This window comes from Phoenix dactylifera, chromosome 5 (assembly GCF_051530095.1).
Source record: "Phoenix dactylifera cultivar Ajwa chromosome 5, Ajwa_hap1_PhDact_Kaust_v1.1, whole genome shotgun sequence".
In the NCBI taxonomy this organism is placed as follows: domain Eukaryota; kingdom Viridiplantae; phylum Streptophyta; class Magnoliopsida; order Arecales; family Arecaceae; genus Phoenix; species Phoenix dactylifera.
The window spans coordinates 25,283,568-25,309,713 of record NC_143194.1 but is presented as its reverse complement, the minus strand read 5'-3'; the positions used below and the strand labels follow the sequence as shown (position 1 = coordinate 25,309,713).

Sequence of the window (26,146 nt, the reverse complement as noted above, 5' to 3'; positions counted from 1 at the left end):
TTGGGTTCCTTTCTTTGAATCGTATCTTGCACGATTTCAAAGCACTTCAATTTGTTTGGAGGCGCAATCCGGTTGATGTTGCGAAAGCGAAAGATACACCCCGAGCCATTCAATAATCCCACTCGGATATGTGTTCGGATTCCAAGCGAAAGAATGATTGATCGTCGTCCGTTAGATCATCCCCCATCCCGCTCGCAAAATATTTGTTCATCATCAGTCTGCACAGTTCTCGAAGCGATGTTTGTAAGATCCACCGGTGGATCCGCGCACCCCTACCCCTTGGACGCAGAGATGGAGTCTTCCAACGGTCAAAAACTAAACGTTATAAGCTACTCTAAATGGCAGTTAACGCGTTCGACAAACCCCTGCCCTTTGACCACATGCAGTAATAAAACGCTGAACTCAAGGCAAAAACGATAGACCTCCCCGCTTCCCAAGGCTAATTCGGTAATTAAAACACGAGAACGCTAATCTCGACTCCAGGATGGCAATCCAGATATCCGGCTGCATATCCAATCTCGTCAACACACGTGTCCGAATTACCCCACGTGGCGGTATTTCAATCCTCTGATTGTAAAAATCCAGATTCGGAATCGAAACCCCGGCAATAGAAAACGTATTAATGGTGCTGGCTATCCTAACCGCGTTCCACTTAATTAATCCCAATCCCTAATCCCCTTCCAATTTGATTCCCTTCTTCGTCCCCTTCTTCTCCGTCTCCTTTGATCTCTCTCTCCTTGCGTTTCATATATCGACGCAAAGATCGCAGCTCTTGTGCCCCTTTCTCCGTTTCGTTTCCTCTCTTGAAGTCTCTCGAATTCCCGTCCTTCTCCTCGTTCTGCCGTTTTCCGTTACCAATCCCGCCGGATTTTTCTCCGGCCGCCTCCAATTGGATTTTAGGGTTCAATTGGGATTTCTAGCCGCTAGAATTAGGGTTTCTTTAGTCTTCTAGGGTTTGTACAAATGTTGGGAACGGACTTGCAGTTCGGGCGCGGCCATGGCGAGGATCTGTTCTACAACCCCGTCAGGGCTCGCCGGAGTCGCCACCACCACCAGCAGCACTACCAGCAGGGCCCCGAGAAGTCCCGGAACAGCGCCGCCGCCGGATCCTCCCCCGCCCCGCCCCCCGCTCCGAACGACAAGGCCATGGTGGTGGTCCCGGAGTTCCGGGAGCCGGAGGAGCGGGCCAGATTGGAGGAAGAACCGTCGAAGCCGGTGGCTTCGCACGCCTCGTCACCAGCCGCCGCGGCGATAACTTCTCCCTGTAATCTACATCGGTTCTTGGAGTCCACAACTCCATCGGTCCCGGCTCAGTATCTTTCCAAGGTTTGTTCGTTGTAGATTCTTTTTTTAATTTTTGGCATTCTTGGTTCAATCTTGGGGGTTATTTAGGTCTGATTGGTTTTCAGACGAGGATGAGGGGTTGGAGGACTTGCGATGTGGAGTTCAGGCCGTATTTTGCTTTGGGGGATCTCTGGGAGTCTTTCAAGGAGTGGAGCGCGTATGGTGCCGGTGTTCCTCTGGTTCTGAATGGCAGTGATAGCGTTGTTCAGTATTATGTGCCGTATTTGTCAGGCATTCAGTTATACGGTGAATCAAGTACGCCATCCATCAATTCTAGGTATCGAACGTTGCACCAGTTCTGGGTTTTTGAATGTCTTTCAGTTCGACCATGAATAGCAACTTTCTTGCTTCTTTAAATGAATTTATACTGCAGTTTTAATTTGGCTTGTCTGATTGCTTTTCTAGTTTTCTTTCTGTTTTGTCATGGTGCAGTGTTTTTGTGATGTGATGCAGATTCTTGAAATGTCTGCTATTGATATCATGCCTCGCCCAATTAGTTTTTCCTTTGATAGGAGGAAAATCTGTGTTGATTGGATTGAAGCAATTAGGGTGCTAAACGCTATTGATTGGTGCTTTGCAGCTGTTGTTTTTGCCTTCATTTTTTAAAAGCTTCCATTATCTAACATTACTTGTATTCTTTGCTTATTTTGAAGAGGTTTTCAGTGCTTAGAAATGTTTGTGATGGTGGGTGCAGGTTATTCTATAGCTGATTTATATTTTTGAAGTTTTTAATGCTAGGAGACAATTTACATCCTTTCAAACACATTTTTGTTTTTTCATTCATCATGCAGAACTTGTACTGGGATTCATGGAAGAAAGAAGTTTATTTACATACCTGACATTCTTGGATCTGTTTTTTTGTGGAAAGGAGTGGTGGTAGTGCTTCATCATTAATGTTTTCTCATGTTTCTTTTGGATTAGCAATATACCATCTTCTTATATGCCATAGGTAAATATTTATGACACTCTTCTTTTAAAATGTCAGATTGTTGTACAGTCATTGAGTATGCTGAGGTGGCATATTATACAGCTGGCATGGATTAGAAATATACTTTGGAACCGATTAACTACCAGACCTTTATAATATTTCATATATGAAATTTTTGTAGCTTAAGGGCCTGTTTCGATAATCATGTGCAATCCAGCAGGATTCAGGGGACCACAGGCTAGGCATGCTGATATTCACAGAATTAATAGGAATACCTTCGAAGTGGGCTAGCTTGAATCCCATAGGGAGGAAAAAAGAGACCTCATGAGCTCTCTTTTTTTTCTCCCTGTGGGAATAGGCTGGGAGAGATTCGATTGACATAGGCCAGGCCAGGCCTCATATTCTGTGATATTAGAAATCATATTTCCAATCTTGAGGATCCAGCAGGATTATCCAAGCAAGCTATGAGGAGGAAGAAACACATCTCTGCAGGGAAGGGAATCAGATTTGTAGATTTTTCTGAACTAGATTAAACCTATAGTTAAATGAATTTTAATGATAAAGATTTTATGGAGGAAAAGTAATTATATGAATGCAAGTAGTTGACTGTAAAGTTCCATTTCCATACTTTGAGTATAACTTCTTTGCCAAGATATTTACATATGGAATTTGCCTCATGGCCAAGATAAAATTACATAAAAATGTATAGGTATTTTTGTCTGCTTACCATTGGCCCCACATGAAAAAGGAATTAAAAGAATAACAAGAAAGGGGTGGCCTCTTGCCCCTGATGACGCCTAAAGGCTTACATCTGCATTGTTTTGTTGTTATTTTGCCCAGTCCTCTTTTTAATGCTAAGTGAGCTGAATTCTCAAATACAGGGGTTCACCATTCAAGGCCTCTGTTCAAAGTGATTGGTTTCCATTTTGTTAGAGTTCGTTGTTGGAATTCTTCACATATCGGAATTTTGCATGTTAGTTATGGATAAGATAAGTCATGTCTGGCCCATGAGATAAAATATGTTGACCTCTATTTAGTTAGTACTTAAAATGACAGATCACCCCAACAAAGACAAAAAATTGACCCCTAATTGTTTAAATTGAAGCCATAATTAGATCCCAGAATTGCTCCATGTTCCTGCACTGGTTCTCTTTGCTTTCATCCATTATCTTTGACCTGATTCATACTACTTCCATTGGATTAATGAATTGGCTTGAACTGTTGAAGATGACCGCCTTGTTCTAATTAATTAACAACTGCAACGGACTATAATGACCTGCAAGAAATTAGAATCAAAGGCCATCATCCATTTCTTTCTTCGTAAGTCATCATCTGGTGATTTTGGACCTGATTTATGTTGATTTGCCATGAAGGAAATTGGACTTTTCTGAGTTGGCTTGAGCTGTATATGAGAATGATCTTCTCTACCTCCCTTCATTTCTCTTAGTTGCAAACTGACTTGTTGCCCCTGGTTGTGGAAAGGATAGGTATTCTTTGCCTATTGGTTTTTTGTAGAATTCTAATTGGCATAAGAGGTCATATGAGGTGCTGTCATTGGGTCAGCTTTATATCAACTAGCTCCCATTGCACATTGCTAATGGAGAACCTCAAAATATGTTATAGTCACATGACACACTTGAGTTTCTTTGCTGAACAAGAAAGGTGTATGTCTGGTTTCATTAGGTTCTTTTGAACAACATCCCTATTAACTTACATAGAACTTTCATTTTGATGAGTATTATGCTTTTTGTATATTAGAGTAAACTCGGTCACCATGTGCTCCACTTCTGTATCTTTTTTCATGAAGGAATGATTGTATTCTTCTCATTCTCCCTTCTTAATTTACAATGTTGCCACTCAACATGTAGGATTAATGCTATCCAAGTGACTCACTTCTCATATAAAAATGATGCCAACTTCAAAATCCTCTTTTCTTCTCTTTTGTCTGTCTTATCTAGTGCTTAGTGGAACTTGTTCCTTGTCCTTATGTTTTAAGCTAAGTATTGGAGGTTCTGCTTGATGTTTTACTAGTAGAATACCATCAAAACTTTTCTTTGATCTATGAAGCCACTTTGTGTTTTTTATCAATAGTTCCTTGCATGAAGCCACTCATCTCTCATCTTGTATGAAAGTTGTTAGACTATCTCATATTGTATTCAAGGCAATTTTTTGCTATACAATCACCCTTTCCCATAATTAGCTTGAAATCTAGCAAATATGCTTCATTAATAGTTCATAGGAATAAGTCTTCTTTAAAGAAAATTAATCTATTTCTCATCCAAAATGTTGACTTATTTCTGTCATGCAATTTCTCCGCATATTTTTGAAGCCCTGTCTAATTTAACTGAAGTAAACTGCATACTTTATACTTCTAACAACTGGTTCCTTGTGATGAAACTGGGACCCATTTGAAGATCTTCTGAATCATGATGAGTATGATCTGCAGAAAGAGGATTCTCTAGCTCTCCCACTTGTTTATTTTATTTGTAGTATACTAGTATATTTTTCACCTCTCTACTTTTAAATCTATATCATACTGACAACAAGCATCAAAATCTTTTTACTCTGCCCTCCATAACTTTATTCATTGATGTGTTATCTTGAAAATTAACTAATAGTAAGTTATGTTTAAATTTGGGAATCTATTTGTTTCTGTAAATGGCTAAGAGAATTATCATATTGCTGGTGATGGTCTCAAAAGCCAGCACATCGAGTGATCTTTTACATATGCTGATTAGGTCAAGAGTTGAATTATTTGGATGACTGGATGCTCCCTTTCTTTTGACGTTAATTGTGGCAATGAATTTTCTTGTTTTGACCTGTTTAAATCAACTGTTTGTCATCTACCTTGCACACAAACACATAATAAGTGAGCTATGAGCTACCTATGAACTAGTTCATGTTGGTGCATGCTGGTCATCACAAAGCATATTTTCTATAAACCTTAGCATGGTTTTAGGCATCAGACTTTCTCGGCTGGCATATCGACTTGTATGACAGTACCATGACATGCTAGACCTTGACCAGCACAAATGTGGGATTTTTGATAGTTTTGAACAAAATTGACTCAAAATATTCATGTTGTAGTGAAAACCAGAATTATAAGAAACTATAGAAACCTTGTAGATATGGAAAACTTAATGATACAATATAAAGCATTTATTTACTGACTGCTGATTCTATTACTATTTTTAACACAGTAGATCAGTAGTCTAAGTCATAATGATAAATACATTGGAATATACTTAGAATTCTTTGAATGAAAAATAAAACATGCTGGAAGGGTAAACATACTGAGTCATGAACAGTTACAAAGAAGTAAGAATATCAAAAATCATATTACATACTATGTGTAACATTGGTTATGTTCTATACTTCAGTCGAGGTGCAAGTGGTTTGATCATAAGCCAGTGTTAGTAAACTGGTCCAGGCAATAACAGTTCAAAATGGAGCCATCCTAGTTCTATGCACAATTATTGTCCATCCAGAGGTTGGCCAAACTGGTGATGTTTCAAGAAAAGAATTTTTTTAAATGAATATCAAATTCACGACATGGACCGAGGGTATGAACAAGTAAATAATTGTTATCTGAACACTTTTAGTCATCTGAGTCTCTTATGTTTTTATATTTTTTGAGAAGTATGTCATGGGCATGCCAGGATAAAAAATGTTTTCTCTGGATATTGTCTTTGTCATGGACATGCCAGGTTAGTGTAATTTCTATTTTCTGTTACACCTTGGGATAGGATATATAACCCTGGTGGAAGCTAAATAGGGTGCTGTAGTGAAAAGTCTTTACCCCCCGTCCCTCCATGCGCCCCCCCCCCCCCCCCCCCCCAAAAAAAAAAAAGTAAAAGAAATTTTGTAATTCTACTAGTTATTTATGTGAACTGACATTTTTTTATAGATTTGGACAAATTGTACTGTTGATTCAAAAAAAAAAGAAAAAGTTATTGTAAATAGTCCCTGGGTGCTGATTTTGGTATTGTTGCCAAGGGTACTCTAAATGCTAATGCAATTAGTCCTTGGGACCAGACTTTTAACCTCTGTAGTGGATGCTGAATAGTGTACTATAGTGTGGGTCTCTTCCCAAAATAAAAAATAATTTTATAGTCCTGCTGGCCAAAATCTCAGTGCATGTTACAAGTTATGATCTGACCGTGTCGAATTTTATTCTGGCCCTAAGAAACATGGGTTCTTTACCTGCTTAATGATCTCTTAACTTTCATGGAACAGCAATATTTATGTTTTCTCTGATGTCATTTCTTTTCTTTTAGAAAAGAGAGAAAAACTGTCTGCAATAATTCTTTAAATTACATCCCTGGATGCAGTATATCTAATTTTGTGTCTAATTGGACTCATATACCAGGCGAGCTGGCGAGGAGAGTGATGGTGATTATTATCGAGATTCTAGTAGTGATGGAAGCAGTGATTATGAACATGAAAAAGGCTTGAAGTACTCAAGGGCATGGAGTCCAAACCATCTTACTAGTACCTCCAATTTAAGGATGGATAGGCTGTCTTTGAAAGAGAAACATGTAGTCTCACAAGAAGGATTTTCAAGTGATGATGGTGATTCTGGAAATTCTCAAGGTCGCTTGCTCTTTGAGTTCCTTGAACAGGATCCTCCATACATTCGGGAACCATTGGCTGATAAGGTATGCTCTTTCTCATGTTACTGACCAGTCAAATGTATATTGAACATTGTTGTTGTTGCTGACAGTCTTATTACCTCTAGGTTTCTGTTCTTGCACGATGTTTTCCTGAATTAAAGACACTTAGGAGTTGTGATTTGCTGCCATCTAGTTGGATTTCTGTGGCATGGTGAGATTTGCTTCTTGTTCAACTCATATGCTATCTTTCTTTGGCAATTGGTAGATGCTTGTTGATGTCTTGAAACTTTGGAAATGTTGCAGGTACCCTATATACCGGATACCAACTGGACCAACACTAAGGGATCTGGATGCTTGTTTTCTCACCTTCCATTATCTTTCTACGCCAGTGAGAGGTAACTTTTATCTTTGTGAAATGCCAGTGAAGATGCATCTTTGGAGTAATGTATATATTAAGGCTTTGGTATGCTTTGTTTTAACCTTCAAATTTTTAATAAAAAATTAATATTAAGAAGATTATACATGAAGGAGGCCTCTTGAAGCCAGACTCACAAAACACATATAGAAGACATTCCCATTCGAGGCTAACGTGTTCTTGAGATGCACCTGGAAGGAACAAGCTGGGTCCTGTAAGGATTGAGATTTATCTATATTTATAAATTGGCCACCACTGATGTCATGCATGGCTAGACTCGATTTTTTTGTAGTCATAAATAGACTAGCTATCAACAACAAATACAAGCCTGCTACTTGTCAAATTGAAGACCTCGTGAGTGAAATAAATATTTCGAAAGGCCTTGTCTAAGGATGTTTTCTCACACTTGGCACCCATCAAGAAACCCCCATTGAATACTTTATGTATGCATTTCAAATGGTTGCTTCACTTCCTAATGCCCTTCAAACATGAAAGCCTTACTGAACCTATGATGTCTCTCTTCCTTTTTATAATAAAAATATAATTATCAAGATATAAACAATAAACATGGGGTTAGTTATATGCTACCACTTTGCTGCTGTTTCCTATTCCTTGGATAAGTCCTCTAAATAGAGTAGTGTTGTTAAATTTATCTTACCAGTTTAACCTATCTCTTAATGAAAATTGATCTTGATGATTGATTTTGCAATGGAATTTTAAGACTGCTTGGTGGTCAAATTTTTAAGAAGAGAGAAAAGGTAACTTTGGCTTCATAATCAAATGAATAAGTGCATAAGGTAAGAGATACTAGTCCCCAAGCTTGTAGTCTATCATGCATGATGAAAGGGCAAAGGTATAATTTTCTATCAGTTTTTTATCATGTCATTCATAAGATCACCAATACACCAAAACAAAACAAAGGATCACTTGCTTATGGAATCCTATTCTGTAGTTGGTAAGATCCTAGCCTACCAATGTTTTCTCATGTTAGATCTAGTTGATTGTCATGTACATGTAGGTATAGACATATAACTGTAGAAAACGTAACAAAATTAGGAAGCTCTAATATGGAGCAGCCTCTTAAAGTGTACCTTATGGCATTATATGCCCAATTGAGACCATATTTTTCTCCATTAACAATTTGAAATACAATTTGTCCTAACTCATCTTCCTTTGTTTGGAATGTTATTAATTCTCGTTCAGTATTCTTTCTTTAGTTGATTGGGTCCTTCATTTGACGTATAGTTGACTTTCATAATATGCGGAACATTAGAACATGGAAGATACAAAAATATAAGTGGCAAGAAAAAAACTGGGGGAGGGGGGTGGAGGACTCGGCCTGAAGTCTTGCCATAACATTTATCACATTGATTCACTTTCTCTGCCTAAATCTCTCCAAGAGAGTGTTCAAAATTTGTCAAATCTAGATTCCGTTGATGATCCGATCGGAGAGAAGGAAGATTTTCTTCAACTCGCTCAACTTGAATCTCTCAAAAGAAAAACTAGAAGAAGATGGAAAAATCTCGAAACTAGAAATTTAAGTCTCTTTTTCTTTCATTGATCCTTAAAAAAACGAGGTACATAGCCTCCCTAACACAATTTTTGTTGGATTTCAATTTCTGATCTCAGGACTTTTTTCTAAAATAGACATCTATAGTAGAAAAAAAATAAAAATTTAGAGGAGGTAGATCTCGACTTCTACATCAACTCTGTCTTCTATCGCTCCGCGGAATTGTCATCGGATAGAGAGCTACGTCTGGTCAAAGTCTTACCCGAAAAGAAAACTTTTGATTTGACCAGCCTGTTTCGGGGCCTAAACGATAAAATTTTGATCCGATTCAACCTTTTAGGAGGTTGGCCCAAAGTTGTAGATCTCGAAAAGATACCCAATTTCAAAAAAAAAAGGATCATCTCAATCGAGCATCATATGACCAAATTATGACCTCTAGAAATTTGGTCTGTGGCTCGGCTTTCCAATGTGGTAGATCTCGCTCTTGAACTCTGTCCAGCCCCGCTCGTAATGATCAAAGTAATCCACATCGAGTTTGGTGATCCTCCTGAATCCTCATAGTGGTTAAAGTATTCCATATCGAGCTTGGTGATCCTCTTGGATACTCGTAGTAACCAAAATGATTCACATCGAGTTTGGTGATCCTCCTGAATACTCATAGTGGCCAAAGTAGTTCATATCGAGAACGGTGATCCTCCTAGATCAGTTGATATAGCTTTAAAATATATGAATTTGTTTGCTATATGACCAAGCCATGTAATCTTTGCTTCTTTCTATTAAAGTTGCTTACCTTGATTTGCTAGATCCATTTTTAGATGAAGCAAGGTGATGTTTCTATCATGTGTGAATAATTTGTTGCATAGTTTGTGGATGGATTGTCTTGATTTATCTAGGTCTCAAATGAATGATTTTCTAATCGTCCTTTTGTGGAAATTTCAAATCCTATGACTTACCGATGGTCCTCGTTGGATCTTAAATGGTTAAATCCTAAACACTCTGATCCTATTTGATGTCTAAATGTAAACATAAATGCATCAATGTTGAGGAATCTTTATATCTTCTCGTCATCTCTATGGATTGCCCGTCCTGGTGCTCCAATCTTTGCAGTGTTGCTCAGATTCATTCTCTCTTATACCTCCTTTCATGCTAAAAAAGAATTCATCCACATATAGAAACAGATATCCTGAGCATCAAGGCTCGTCGAACCGATACCATAGGGGGGTACTGATTGGAGACCGATTCGACATGGTATAGTTCCATACTATGCCATTCCAGGGTGAATCGATAGGGAGAGCCAGAGAGGGAGGAGGAGAGGGAGAGGGAGGGGAGGAGGGGGAAAAGGAGAGGGAGGGAGGGTGAGGGAAATCCTAACCCGACCTCGAGAGAAAGAGAGAGAGTGCGAGAGAGAGTGAGAGAGGCATTTAGGGGGGGGGGGGGGGGGGGTGTCGTGTTGCTTGTGAGCGAGGGGCGTGGGGGGCACTCTCAAGAGAGTTCTAGGCTGAAGGAGACGCACTCGCTCAATTTTTCCGAGCCGGGAAGGGCGCTCTCTCATTTTATTTGAGCACGGAAGCCAAAACGAAATAAATGGCTGAACCATGCCGGTCCCCGACCGGTTCAGTTCAATACACCTTGAATCGGCCAATGCGGCACGGTTCGGCGAACTTTGCTGAGCATGCTCCCCTGATCAATTCGCTGGTCCACCATAGGATGGTTCAAATCTGACCCCGGATTCGGTTCAGTACACCCTGAATCGGCCAATGCAGCACAGTTCAGCGAACTTTGCTGAGCATGCTCCCCCAATCAATTTGCTGGTCCACCATAGGATGGTTCAAATCTGACCCCGGATCATATTTTTAAAAGAAGGAAAGAATATCATTTCACTAGATCAGAGAGGTTCACTCTTTCAAAAGATGGTGCATCCAAGGCATGAACATAATGTGTATATGAGAGAAAATATTAAAAAATCAGCAAATTTTTGTTATCAAATGGATTACCTTGCCTGTTTTTAAACTTCCATGGCTTTCCTTTGCTGTCCAAACTATTCTAGTCTTGGAAAAGATACTGTCATATCTAGGTTTTATGGGGCCTTTAACTTAAAATGAAAAAGGATAGTAAAGAATCTTCTCATATGGGTGGCCACTTAAAATTGATCTCTGCAGTAGAAAGCCAGTGTTACTGAAAGCTGAAAGCCATTCAATTTTCTTTTTTCTTTTCCAAACATACCTTCTTACCCAAAATTTATCCAGGAATTTTTGTCCTTTTAAGAGGAAAGAACTAGGTAAATTACAAGAACTTGATGCCATAACTAGAATCACATCTCTCAATATGGTAACTTGGGGATATACTTAATCTCTCACCTGCTGTTTAATTTTCTCTACTGTTTTTGGATGTTACACCTTTTTTATTAGTAAGACCATTTTGGTCATCACATCTTCAAAGGTTCCTTCATGGAAGACCTGAATTTTAAGGTGGTTTATGTAATTTCAATTTATGGTTCATGGAAGCACACTCTTTATGCTTTTAATATGTAGTGTTGGGAAGCACAAGTTAATCTAACTCCAAGCACTGGATTGATCTCTTGCATGGCAGTAAATTATTTTGACACCACCCTGGTTGTTAGGTCTACATAACCAGGGAACAAAGAATTCTAAAGCTGTTATTATCTGGAATCCACATTATCTTGACAACCATGTACAGAAATGTCGTTGCAAATAATAAATAGTGGTTATTAGAAATTTAAAAGTGAATGGATGAGCACAAATTTGGGTAACGTGTTGGATCTTGTATTCATTTTTTCTCATAATCTGTTAACCAGAAACAGGGTCTTAATCCAGCCTATTCAAATTTATAAGTTTCACCATGAATTTGGATCTTTTATTGTGAAAGTTAAATGCTTTACGTTCAGAATAATTTATCCGAGAATTTATTGTGGCTCCCTGTATCTGGGATTTTGAGTTTATGCTTAGGTTCAGTATAGTTCCCTGTGTTCTCTTTGCTCTTCTGACACAGACAGGTTGAGTAGATCCCTTTTTTTTGTCCATGAATCCCAAATCTTTCTGCATATTTTCTTTTTGTTCCAACATATTATATATGCAGACAGGATTCACTTCTTGCATCATAGAAAGTTTGACACATGCGTGCACACGCACGTACACAGATAGATAGATAGAGAGAGAGAGAGAGAGAGAGCTGACATGACAAGTTGATTCTCCAACACTAGAAAAGTTACAAAAGGTGTATATAGAAAATTATATAGCCATTGCATGGTCTAATGCCATTAATGCAGTAGAGCCATACATATAATTCTTTCTTGTTATTTTTAGGAAATGGGAGGTTATAAGAGAACCCTTCCAGATTTCACTTAGAGTACATGCATATCATAAAGTATCCTATATAATTTGTGGGAAATAAGATGCAGACACATCAATATCTCTATAAATGACTTCTGCAGAAGATCCTCATTTTCTTTCACTCTAAAGAATTTTCATCAAGTGGAACTTATTTCTTTGGTGGTTTATTAGTAGCTTTTTTTATCAGTTAATATGACAAGTTACTTTTTCAGGAAAAGACGTGGATAAGGGTGCCTTTGAATGTATTATCATATTTGCACCATCCTTTGAAATTTCACAAAAAAAAAATGGTGGTTGGGGGACCTGCATCATCCAGTTATTTCTAATCGTGAACTTCTGTTTCTTCCTTGAGTAGCCACACAACCACAGGCTTGGCAATAATTAAAAGGACGAAAGAAAAGAAAATTGGAAACTAACTAGCTCTTTTCAAGGGGAGGCACATTGATTAGACTTGTTAGCTGAGCTTTGGTCATCTTTCTGAGTTTAAATGCATCTTATTTTTCTGTTAATTTGTATGCTTGTATTATTTGTTCATTTGTCCTCTACCTTTGCAGGTGCTGGTAGTGCCCCTGGTCCTGTAATTACCTATCCTCGGGGGGTTGAGGGTGTTCCGAAGATCTCTCTTCCTATTTTTGGTCTAGCCTCTTACAAGTTCAAAAGTACCATATGGACTCCTAGTGGAGGTGAGAGGCAACTTGTAAACTCCCTGCTGCAAGCAGCTGATGACTGGCTGCGTCAATACCATGTTGATCACCCGGATTACCGGTTCTTTGCTTCACATGGTGTATGCCGGAGATAAAACTTACGGAGTACTTCTAATTTCCCTTTAAATTTCATTAGGAACCAGCTAATCGTGGAAGGTAGGATGGTTACTCATCTTGCAGGCCCATCATTATTTTAGTAGGCCTTTGCATTTGTGTCTCGTTCGGTCATTACAGAAGTAGAATGGAAGGACATCTGATATAAAATAGAGGGGAAAAAAAGCAAAATAAAAGGAAGGAAATGGGAATTAAGATCTCATATGATGGAAAAGTTTCCCCCAAAAAAAAGGACTTTTTACGTGAGACGGATTGAAACCTGAAGAAAAATTGGTGGAAGGAAGGTGCGTCATTTACAGAATCTGATGGGATATGATGGATGATGGCAGAAAAGGGGTGGAAGTTTGTGTGGTTCTTTTGCACAGATACCCAAATAAATGGACGCGAGTTTTTTTGTATGTCCTGATAAGTCAGCAACCTGTGCCTAAATTAGCATTGTTGGCATATCTAATGATGCCCCTCTGTTGTCCATCTCAATTTGACTTTGTTTGTAGTATGATGATAACTTTTAAATGCATTAAAAACTAGATTTAGATATCTGTTTTTGTAAACTTAAGTTGCTTTTTCTTTATCATCTGTGGCATGCCTGCCATGTGGAGTAATGATAATAGTGGTGTGAGAACGCTGCTCTCGAGCATTGTTTCTTCCAGGTTTACAGTATTGGCTGGTGTCAAATTTCGATTGGGTGTCAAATTCCCCGAGTAAACTGCATTTGGACATAAGCGTCATTGCTCGGAAGTTCTTGCATGTCCTTACCCAGCAAGAAAGTTCCAAGTCCTGTTGGGATCTGGTTCTTGAACCCGTACAGGCAAATTGTTGCGTTAACTTGTAAGTCCTTTTGCGGTCTGATCTCTAAACAGGTACAGGCAAGTTGTTACATGCATTTGCTAGTGCTGAATCGACCCCATCCCCAAATAGAGAAACGTGATTACATGAGAGTTATGTGCTGTCGTGACATTGCTTGTATTTCTTTTTACTCTTTTTTGTTTTTATTATTTATGGTTTTTGATGTCATCGTTTCACATTGTTTGCGGAAGGCCATGGAAAGTAGCGCCGTTGACAGATCTATCTGGTTATGTCGAGCGTTACCAGATAAGAAGACCTCAATATAGGTTCACATTGGTGAGCTTTACGCGTGTACCCGAAACGTGAACCCCAATTGTGTGAGAACCCATGCGCAACAAGCACCGTTGCGGCGAGTTCGCATCCTGTTTCGCCTCTAAAAAATGGGCCTATATGAGGTGCACGACGCCGTTCGTTAGAAGTGTGAGAGGAATCATGTTCAACCCTCGTGAAACTTGTTGGTGTTCCTTATGAAGGCATGAGAATGGATGCGAGTCCATGATTCCCATCGGTTATCAGATGCAGTCAAAGCCATGCGGTAAAATATTGCCCACGTTAGTCGTCAGGAGCCAAGGTCGCCCATCAGGTGAGTCAAGGGGACTCTCGCACTGATGCCATCGATTTCAACGGATAAGCTTGAAGGGGAGATGAGTTATTATTAAACGAGAAGTCAGAGTTCTTCTGGACAGCGCAGGCACTGACGGCCATCAAAATACCCCGGTGGTATTGCTGAGACTTGCTAGTAAGATACTGAACGCGCCGTTACATGTGGACCAGCAGGACCATGGGGACAAGAACAAATATATTGTTCGGAGAGCATCTCCTACCAACCTGGACTGAGGCACTAGTCTCGAAAAAAATTCAGTTTTCTTGCATTTGGAGAAGGGATGGACTGTGATTCAATTCGTAATTATCATCTTTACCATGAGATGCTTGCTCCCATTTCAGCGACTGTCAGATTCTATCGTTTTCTTATGGTACAATAGTTTCTATCATTAGCAATAGTTTCTATTGGTTTTTACCGGACTCATCATGCATGATAGTTGATTCGTTACTGCTCTACAAAAGAAACAAGTTTTCTCGCAGATAGGAGGAATTCTCAGCTTTGCCTGATTTCATCTCTCTTTTATATATATATATATATATATATATATATATATATATATATATATATATATATATATAAGAAATGCCTGATGTGGCCGTTGAATGCTGACATCTGAAGCCATCTCACTTTCCATGATATAGAGCATTTTATGAGCAGCTTATGCTTGGTTCAAATTCATCGCTCGATTAATAAACATGGAATTTATTTTGATGACATGACCCTATTGGAGGAAGATTCTTACATTTTTTTTTTTTTTTGCTAAAGCAAAAGGGGTAGGGGGGAGGAAGGGACAAGCCCAACCCCGCGTAGCAGCCCCCACTGGGCCCCTGCCCCGCCAGGAGAATGTTCGATGCGGGCAGAAATGGCCGTGTGTTGGGCACCCCGACCGGTTTTACTCATACCCTCCCCACCCATGGGCCCGGCTCAGTTACCCCTCTGGGCTCTGGCTCGAGTCCCAAGTGTGAGTACGTCACACCCGGCACCACCCCGGCTACTAGCGGTTCAAGAGCGGTCCTATACCTCAAATCCAAGCAGTGGCCAAAGTAGTGAGCTCCAGTCCACAATTTAATTGTCGCTGCAGCGATTCGAACTTGGGACCTTAAGGTTAGAATTTCTGCCCAGTACCACTAGGCTACCACCTTGGTGGCAAGATTCTTACATTCTCTTGGCGGATATTACTCAACGAAGGGAATCTGGAGATTTGGGCATTCATATGTTGATTTTAGAGCTCAGGCCTTAGCCATGATACTGATGTATTCAGTGACCCTAACTCTTTGTCGGTTTAAATGATTTGTCTGACGGTGTATGCCGGCTAGGACAGGTTCTACAGAATTGGAGGATTATTTTTAGGACATTCTGCTGAAGCTGCAAGATAGACTCAACTGGGAAGTCAAAAATAGCATGAGCACTTATATTTTTGTGGGAGGTACAAATTTCCCAAGTTCCCCCTACTTAATTAGCTAATGCCCCGTAAAGATATTTGGATCAAATGCTGTTGGCTGAAAAGGGGTTCCAACCTGGGGATTTAAACCATTTTATGATGTGGATTGCCTACAGCAGTATTGACGATGACAGACGCTCATCATCCCAATTACAATAATCTTAAAACCAGTGCCAGTATTCATGCTTGTTTCCACCCACATGTAAGAAGTGCGGATGACCTGAAGGTCGAGTCAAAAAATGACACTGAATTATGTCAAGAGTCACAAGCAGCAAACTTGATCGCATGACACAACCTTTAATTATGATGCTAATCCACTCATTAAGATGGATGGAATTCACATAAAACTGGCAAGACAGGACCCCAGATGAAATTAGTAGTGGCCAACCGCTATCGTTCTTTCATAAGAACAACATGATCCTCAGAAAGATATATTACTGTATGAGACTTTTTCCAGGGTTGTCCCCCTGGTTGATGTTTTACCAGCATTAACTTCATAATCTTAACAGCAAAAGAAACTCTCATATCGTTATAAGAAAACAGAATTATACAACCAGAACCTCTTTAAGTCTTGGGCACTCCAGCCTCACCTTTATCTGGACCATACTCTGCCATTCCCACGCCACCCTCATTTTGGTGCCTCACCCATCCTCCAGTGTCAGCCTTGGAGTAGCTCCAATAAAATAAGAGCGACGCCACCATGGAAACCAGAATCAATGCAGCTGCCGCTGCAAAGACCCCTTTCCGCAATGCTGCACATGATGACAAGTCTCGCTTCGCGTAGTAGCCCAGATACTTCGTGTGGTATGCATTCCTAGCTGACCCTGCCAACAGGCATGCTTCCGCCACCGCAAAACTCAACCTGGAGATCGGAACAAACATAATAAATTGATCTATTTTGGGTGTCACGGGTCACATCACTGAATGGAATTTTCATGTTGCAGTTCCTACTGTTTATAACAGTCATTACAGATATTTCCCCTATGCAAGGTCTCTCAGTCAGTTTTCAGCATTTGTGTTCATTTTATTTTTGATCATCGTGCATCTTTCTCGGCAACATGCCAAGGTCCCCTATAGGATTTGAATCAAAACTACCACGAGTAGGGCAGGGTGCCATCCGCCATACTAGTTTGGGATCACTGTCACACAAATGGTATTTCTAGGACAAGAACTAATTCATAAAATGCCCCTTCAGCAGTGTCTACCGAACCATCTCAAACGGGCATATCGAACCGAACCAGTTAGAAACCAGAGCCACCCAAAACGAAAAAGGGTAAGAGTTGGTTAGATCTAGTCCAAACTAAGCTAAACCGACCAATTCCACTTGGTTTCAGATGATTCTAACCGGGCTCGTCCGGGCCGAATTGGGCCTTTTTACAAAACTCCAGACTCCCCACATTCAATCTCTCTCTCTCTCTCTCTCCTCTCCTCTTCAAAAGCCTAGCTATGGCCCTCTCCCCCCTTAGCCTCACCCTCCAAATCCCCTCATCTTTTGATGACGATGCCATGGGAGACCTAGCTTATGGCGCCAACCCCGATTGATGATCTCTAGTCTCAATCGACAACCTCCGACCTTGATCCATAACCTTCGAGTCCTAATCGACAAGCTTTGAACCGATTGATGAGTTTCAACCCCCAATTAACAAGCTCTGACCCCAATTTAACAAGCTCCAACCCTAAATTAACAAGCTCCGACCTTTAATTGACGACCTCGACCTCAATTGACAACCACCAGTCCCGATCGACAACCTCCAGCACCCGATGGATGACCTCCGGCACCCAATCGACGACCTCCAACCCTTGATCGACAATCTTCAAGCCTGATAGATGATCTTTGGCCCTCAATCCACCTCCCCTTCTCTCTCCACCTTTTCTTCTCTCTCACTTGCTCGTCTCCGCTCACCGGCACCTAATTAGCACCGGCATGTATACTATGTTGGCAGGATACAATACTATATCGTACCAGCCCGGTATCTAATCGGTACAAGTCATGGTACCGGTTTTGTAAACCTTGCATTTTAGAATCTCATTACTAATTTGATATGGCATATGTATAACAAAAAAGAGAAACCTCAATCATTTGGAAAATGCTAGGCCAATTTCAGTATTCATAGATTAGCATCTGACTACCAAGGCTACCTGCTAGCACAAAAAAGAGATAATATGAGAATATACATCCTAAGAACAGATACATTACACAGTTAACTACCATACTAATAGGTATACACTCTTGTGAATGGCTTGTCAGATGAAAATATATCAAAATTCATTAATTTAATCAGAAATCAAAATGTCCTTATACTATTCTTCTGATAAATTTTTCAATACACTAATAGATATCGCAATCTTCTTTCTAAAAGTTGGTTCTGGTTAGTTAGCAAAATGATCAGAGAACAGGTTAAAAATACATATATCCCTGAAGATATGGTTAATGCATGCATTTTGTAAATTTTAATCAACGTCATCAAGTTTGTCTGATGTTGCAAGACTTATTTTGTTATTTTTACATCATAAACAGATATAGAATAGACTGAAAAAGCTAATGATGCTGCAGGCAAGCAACAATACAGCATGCATATCCCATTCAGAGTTGAAAGAGCTCTTAATCCTCAAAGTCATCAAGACCTAGTAGGCTAGTAGGCTTAACCGCTTAAGTAATAAAGATAACGTACAGCTTCAACAGCTGGGGATTTAATGTGGGAAACACTAAAATATGCTCACCACAAAATAAGCAAATTAAAACAACAGAAAGAAATAAATGTGGTTGCATCCGACCCATAAAATGAATTCTAGAAATTTTGAATAGAATATTATTTGGTAAGCCGACTAAACATATAGATGGCAAAATAAACTTAGCCAAATCTTCAAAGTGTTACTTATTGCATATCTGTCATTCAGTTTGGCGTTTTCTTTTATCTCAAGAAAACTAATTTTATTGGAAAAAGGAGACATTTACAGGGTAACCATGATCTGGAAAAGTATCGCATTAAGAAGCAAGAAGTAGAAGTTTGTACCAAAACCATAGGATCTAAGAACTTATTACTACAAAGATCAGCTCAACACAAGGTCCATGGCACGAGATGCTTCGTTGCAGGAACATTTTACTTTCAGCAATGCACCCTCAACCATCTCTTGGAATTTGTCACCAATTCAATCCCCAAAAATGGATAATTCAAGCAATCCTACTGCTTATGCCAATAGCTAGTGCTAAACAACTATAACTAAATCAATTTTTTAAAACTTCCTAAATTCACATCAACATTACCCCATAAATGGATCTATATAAAAATAAATATATTTAATGAGTATGACTAAATTATGATTTATCAAGTATACCCAGTGTGTTTTATCAAGTATACTAAAACTTTGTTCAGATGACTCTTAAAAGATCTCATTATGTGCCAGAAAAATAAGATCTCATTATCTTTTTAGGAGCTCTGCCTCCTTGATCTTTTGTGAGAATCAACATTTACTCCATCGTTAAGATAGTTTTATATGCAAGTTCAAACATAAACAAGACCAATCATGAATCTTGTATGTCTAAAGCATGACCTTGTATAAATTTCAGATCTCAGTACACTATGTAGACTTGTTTTAGTTGTATTAAATTTTAGAGAATCCATGAACTATGAGTCTTCCATTAGTTTGTCACAAACATGAAAAAGGATCACAAGGATCTCCTTATAAATAGCACCTTTGGCATGCACACCAGCAGACCAAGCTGGCCTATCATATCATGGAGGTGAACCAGCTAGAACTTGCGCACTATTAAGATGAACATATGTCCTTATGAAAGTGCAGCCAGCTAGCCTGCCTGGTACTTCTCAAGGAATCTTAAACCACTTCAACTATAAATAGATTATGTCTTTGTCTCTTTAAGCAACTGATTCATACTCAAAGACAGATGACCATAATCTCAAGTTAAAGGACAAGACTATGGAAAATCAAAATCATCAAGATGCATTACCAATCCAGTTTACTACTAGAGTGCCTCTTAGCCATGAAAAAGCCAAGACTAACATTCCGAGGCTCTTTTAGTCTTGAACATAAAAGATGTGAATACTATTCTATGCACGAGGGCTTCACAAAGGAAAGGCAAAGACAACAATAAAAGAGGAAACAAAAGAAGCAATTCAACAGAAAATGACCTTGTTATTACATATACACGTCACCATTTTATAGATTGTTGGAATAAGTGCAACCATAAGTAGGGGAAAAAACACCTTGTATCAATTCAAGTTGATGGAAAATCAACATAATGTTTTGCAAGATCTATTAGATGATTAAGCATAAAGCTCAATACCAAACAATTGTTATTGTCATATTTAGACAATGCATCATTCCAGATCAGTCATGTTGTATAAATGCAAACTTTTTGAGACTTGTCGCACTTCATGCTTCAGTGAGAGGCATTTTTGACATGCCTTTATTCTCATACATTTACATTAAGCGAGACACAAAGCAAACCAAGGTCCGGCGAACCGGTACTAGGACCCATACCAGTCGGCAAGTGGGTCAGTACAGTACCGATTCGGTATCATACCGACACAGTACACTTGGGCATGCCAATTCATTTTTTTAAGTTTTTCAAGTTTAATTAATTGATAATCAATCTTTTCAACTTTTTCAATAATTTTAAGTATAATTTAATTTTTTATATTTTTTTATGTTTCTATGATTTCGATTTAATCTAAATGATGTATCTTATTGTTTTAAAGTGATACAAAACATAAAATGATTAGTGAAATGTTGGATGCTACAAAAAGCAAAATGAAATATCCTAAAATCAACTAGTGAGATGAAAAATATAAAATAAAACAATCAATTATATATATTTAAAGTACAACGTGCATACCGATATCTAAAATTCTATCAAGTGGCGATGCCTCTCGTAAATATTCGGATCATTAACATAGTCCGGAGGCACATCTACCCACCCCTGTAACCAAACGGCTTTGTAGTCTTGTATGTTAATTACATAAAAAATGTGCTTTGGATTATAAGCACTCTCGGACCTCTCGCTGAAGCTCTGGCTCTGAGATATACTATGGCTCATAATACATCTATGAAGAGGCCTATCCGAATAAGTCGGCAACAAAATTCAACCCGTAAGATGCTCTAGGCCGCGTAAGATGGTAGCCATCGGAAGACGATGTCTTAGAGGCACCATATTCATATCTGTATCGGCATGACTCATAGGTTGTCTATGGCTACAAATAATAGGATACAATATACGACTCAAAATCTGATACATCTATGAATTCTACTCCACGTGCAAGGTCATCTACAGCTGCATTATGTCCTTTTGAATAGCCTCGAGAAGCTCGTTTTCTATATACAATCGTATCCTCGAGGTATCTACCGGATCGTGCACTGTGGTCTCTATCTTGTGTAGTATGCATAAATTGAAACTCAGGTAAATTGAAGACTACTCTGCAGCTGTCTCATAAACAGTAGTCTCATGTCCTCCACTTTCTCTCTAGTCAGCAGATCTATGACCACCAGAATTGCTGCTCCTGATCTCTAAATCTGAGTGAACTAGCTCCTCCCCCACACTCTCCATGGGGGTTGCAAGTGCCTTTTATTTTTTTTTTTGTTTACTAAATAGCTGCATGCTTATCTTTCGTGCCACTCTCTACCTGCTTACCCTTTGTGCTCCTCTCTGTCTGCTTACCCTTCATGCTCCTCTCTGCCTACTTACTCTTCGTGCCCTCTGCTTGCTGTGAATAAGAGCGAAGGAGGACCAGTGGCGCTCGCAGCCACTCGAGGAGGCCATCTAGGAGAGGATCGAATAGCTAGTCACTTAAGATTTTTCACAGACAAACCAAAATAAATCCACCATTTAACTGCACAAATATTGAAGAAAACTACATATAAGATAGTATCATATTAATAACCACTAACGCCAAGTAAATGTCCTTTTAATATGTAATATACCTAGATTCATACTTTTCTTACGACAGTTGCTGAGACTCTAAAGCCCTTAGTGCCCTCTCTAAATATTCTGGTCTATAAAAAAAAAAAGTATTGTAATATATTAATAATTGAAGATATCAATTAACTTACACATGTCACTTAAGTTAACTTACCTTTTCTAAACATAGGATCACAACTTTTGGCTCAGACTCCATGTCATAAATCACATTACACAAAACGACCAAAAGAACTGAAACCTCGAGTTCAAATAATATGTTGTAGATAGAGTTCCTTATTATCTTAGTAAAATTATACAAGTATAGGAGCAGTCTAATTTTCAATATTCTGCTTACTTTACAGATGCAAGTCCCTACCCATCGGGTAGTCCCATAGCTGCTCAATGATGTCGATGTACTCTTAGGCATCGTTGAATCTGCCTACTTGATCTGAATCTTTACCCTCTCTATCATACAATACAACAAGCCCATCTAAGGGTATCTTTCGTTGTCTATGGCTTGAAGCACTTCGTACAATGATTTGATAGCATTCACTCATCACCAAGTCCTCGACAGTGCTCTCTTTAGTGCCAACCCTCGCAAATATACATTGCTGCCACTCGGAGCTGACAAATATCAGATGTAGGGTTGCTTTCCTCTCAAGAAAGCTATCAAATACAACATAATTGGTAGCAAACCATGTCACTCCTAGTCTCTAGATCTCTCTCCCTGCATACCTCCTCATTAATGATAGGGCACATGCATGGTTATAAATATATCTGGTGATGGTTTAGGCTGTCTCAACTGTCTGTTGCATCCTATAAATATCCACTATCTGATATAATGTGCAACACATTGGGTTCAAAAAATATATAGTCGCTGCTCCATCAAGATCTCCCCAGCAGCCTTTTATTGTGGCCCATTATCAATGATGACCTGCACGAGCGATATGATTTTCGCCGTGGTGGGGGGGAGGGGGGAGAGGAGAAGTTCAAAACACAATGAACGTTGGGAAGACCTGAGAAACTTTCTGGCCTTCCCAAAACTTCTCGGGCCTTCCCAGCACCTCATTTTGACAAAAAAAAAAAGGAACATGAAGGGGGGCCGGTTTCGAACCAACCTGAATTGGTGCCAACCATCTGGTTCACACTGATTTCAATTGGAACCGGCCAGTTCCAAACGATTTTGGCCAATTCGCGACCAGTTCCGACCGGTTCCAGTCCTTTCCGACCAGTTTGAAACCGGCCCCAAATTCAATAGGCAAACCGACCCGATCCCCCCCCCCACCCGGATCGGCTTAGTACGGGCCAAACCGGACGGTTTGGTCTGGTTCAGCTAGCCTTGAAGCAAACTTAAATCAGAAACCATATTTATTCCTTTTACGGGAGCCATGCACATAAGTGGATTTCGATAAGTGAGTTAACAAAACAATTTAGCAATATCTACCTCCAAAGGTTGTCAATATTTGAGAGAGAGAGAGAGAGCATATAGGTAAGATAAGGTTCATCCATTCATGTCAGTTAACCTTTAGTGTTGCATCCCAATTTTTAATTTTCTTGAAGCCTAGTTAAGTTGTCATTCTTCCTTTCTAGAGAAGTACTAGAAAAGAATCCCACCCTCTGGAGAAAGTATGAGGATTCTTTCAGGATGTTATGCATAAATTTTGAGAAATGTATTCTTCAGATTATTAACTTTTTCATTAAATAAAAATCTTCCACCTTCATTATTTCTAGTACGATTTTCCTTTCAATTAGGTTGAGGATTCACTTCTTACACTTTGTGAAAGCTGATATTTCATAATATCTGATAATTATCTTCAGAAATGGGCTTATTTTGACACCAAATTAAAAAATCTGTCCGAAATTTCATGGAAGCTTCTCAACTCAGCTCCCATAGTTGACAAGGAAAAAGCTTGAATGATGATTGGATTTTTTCCATTTCAAAGTTCCTATGTAGTCAGAATATTTAAATAAGATGTAGACCTCAAATTTAAAAATACATGCATGAAACCAGCCAAGCCATAATTATAACTACAACCATCAGACCTTTGTCCAACTATTTGGATCAGCTTCATGAATGCTCTCTCACTAAGCATTCCTATATAGGGCTCTCTCAAATATTATATCAAGCTTTTCCATAATTATTGTTGCAACTTTGATTTATCTTACCTAAGGTCTTGAACTCCAACTCCGTAAATATGGATCTTGTATAAATTGATTTATACAAGAGAAGAAGGATCCGACTCTTAGACTGTGACTGCCGCGAGAAGCGATTAAGAGATACTGCTAAGTCCTAAAAGTCAAGTCCTTTTTCCTGTCATGTCATTGATCTTGCCATATTTTATTCATCTATGAAAGGAACAAACGTTTGTGATCTGGAATCATAATAATCAAATGCAACCAAGTCGCCTTTGTCCAGAGCATCCTAATAACGTGCTAGAACAGTTATATACCCAGCTTTCCCCAACTCATATTGTAGAGATATTCCGAGTGAAATAGTTTGTGTCAATTGATTTTGAAAATCATGCACAATTCACGAAGATAACAATCTTGAAAACTACGTTATTTCCCCTTTTTTCGTTAAAATAAATTAAACGACTACGAGGCAAAGAATCCACTGGCAAGATCTACGACGAAGACACCTTTTTGTTAAGCATTTCCAAGTGTGCTTGTGAGTAGACTCGGAGTCTTCTTCAATTAGAAAAATCAATCAAAAGTAGATTAATGGAGGAAGAGAAGGTATAGAATAATTAGCCACCGTCCGATGTCTCCAATGCTTGTCTCCATCTCCCGGTGACAGCAAGTAATCAAGAAAGGCGATGGAAAATTTAAACGGTAATGTGATCACTTAGCAATAAATCGAAGTGACCGAACTTACCAGGAGAGCGCGAAGGAAGCAACGGCGCAGGCCCTGGGCCCACCGGCAGTGAGCCCCCGGCCGAAGAAGAGGCAGCGGGTGACGGCGCTCACCACCGCCTGGCTCACCAGCAGCATCCCGAACGCCCCCATCCCGTACGCCGTCGACGCGTCCGAGTCGTACTGGCAGTACGTCCGCTCATCATACTCGTCTGGCACCACCCTCCCCTTTATAATAAGAGAATTAAGGAAGAAAAAGTTGGAAACAAAGGGCAAGGGAGATAGAAGAAGGGGAAAAGGGAGTGAGAGAACTCACCGTGCTCCTTCTCATCTCTGCTCCCACGGCGAGGACAAAGGCGAAGAGGTCGAGGAACAAGATCACGACCACCACCGGAATGGAGATCCCCATCACCACTACTGTTCCCCGCTGAGATTATGAGATCCCCTTATACCTTACTCGCTTCTTGGAAATCTTATATTCCAGTCTACCTCTCTACTCTCCAGCGAGCCCTACTTTCCCTTTGTTTCGTTCATCTAACGTCTCTGCCGCTGCTCTTGCTTTTTTTACTCTTTTCTCGTTTACTGCCACCTTTTTGACCGGCGCTGACGATTTTGACATGTATTGGGAATTTGGGAGCTAACTATTGTCCGTTTGAATGATTGAGTAATTAAAAAACAAAGCGGCCGAAACAAAAAACAATTAGGCTGACATTATAGAATATTTATATTAAATAATTTTTTTTATTTTATTATATTTTTTCTGATGCCTATTTAAAAAAATAAAAATAAAATAAGAAGAGTGCTACTTTTATTAATGGAGCCCATCAATCTAATAACTAAAAAAAAACTGCATGCGTCAAAAAAAAAAAAAATTGTATATAAAAAAAGTCCATCCATATCCTTTTTCCTCCTCATCAAATATTTTCATCTACTCTCTTTCCTATCAAACCATCTATCCTATTCCTATCATGAAATCTTTTTTTTTCCTTCCAAATTTCTTTCTCCTCCTCCAAATTTCCCTCTCTTTTCTAATATTTGTACATAAAAATTCACAAAATCTAAGAAATGGTATGTATATAATTTATTATATAAGACAAAGCTAGAAAATTCTGTACTAGTACTGATGAACACTATGTTCTAAAAACTTATATATTAATTTATCTAAAGGTATATATTAGCTTGCTAAATGACTAATTTGTTGGTGTGTATCATCTAATTATGTAGTATGTATTGATAAAAAGTATATTCTAAAAGCTGTGTATCGATTTACCTGAATGTATGTATTAAATCATTACTGAGTATATCAAATAAGCTTGTAATACGTATCAAAAAGTCGATGAATGTGTATCACCAGCCATAGAGTATGTTTTGGTGAAAATGATATTCTGCAAACTATGCATTAATTTGCTTGTAAGTGTGTATTGGGTTCCAAATGACTAATTTACTAAATATGTATCATCTAACCATATAATGTATACTGGTGGCACTATATTTTAGAAACTATATATCG

At 39.1% G+C, this 26,146-nt stretch overlaps 2 protein-coding genes across 3 annotated transcripts; one reads left to right on the top strand and one right to left on the bottom strand.

The window, feature by feature from the left end:
* Positions 1-589: 589 nt before the first annotated feature.
* LOC103720972 (uncharacterized) lies at positions 590-13,515 on the top strand. Of its 2 annotated transcripts, none has more exons than XM_039128799.3 (6): positions 590-1,326; positions 1,410-1,621; positions 6,642-6,930; positions 7,011-7,096; positions 7,189-7,280; positions 12,715-13,515. In XM_039128799.3, the coding sequence occupies exons 1-6, from the start codon at positions 964-966 to the stop codon at positions 12,957-12,959; spliced, it is 1,287 nt and encodes a 428-aa protein (XP_038984727.3). In that variant the 5' UTR covers positions 590-963; the 3' UTR covers positions 12,960-13,515. The 2 variants fall into 2 exon arrangements, with proteins under 2 accessions (XP_038984727.3, XP_088578120.2); XM_088721994.2 differs by having other exon boundaries at positions 650-1,326; positions 12,373-13,515.
* Positions 13,516-16,146: 2,631 nt separating this feature from the next.
* Positions 16,147-25,167, bottom strand: LOC103720955 (uncharacterized). The gene is made up of 3 exons (XM_008810936.6): positions 24,953-25,167; positions 24,659-24,864; positions 16,147-16,731 (listed from the first exon to the last, which is right to left on the bottom strand). Exons 1-3 carry the CDS (start codon positions 25,043-25,045, stop codon positions 16,434-16,436), a joined length of 597 nt encoding a protein of 198 aa, XP_008809158.1. The 5' UTR covers positions 25,046-25,167; the 3' UTR covers positions 16,147-16,433.
* Positions 25,168-26,146: the final 979 nt, after the last annotated feature.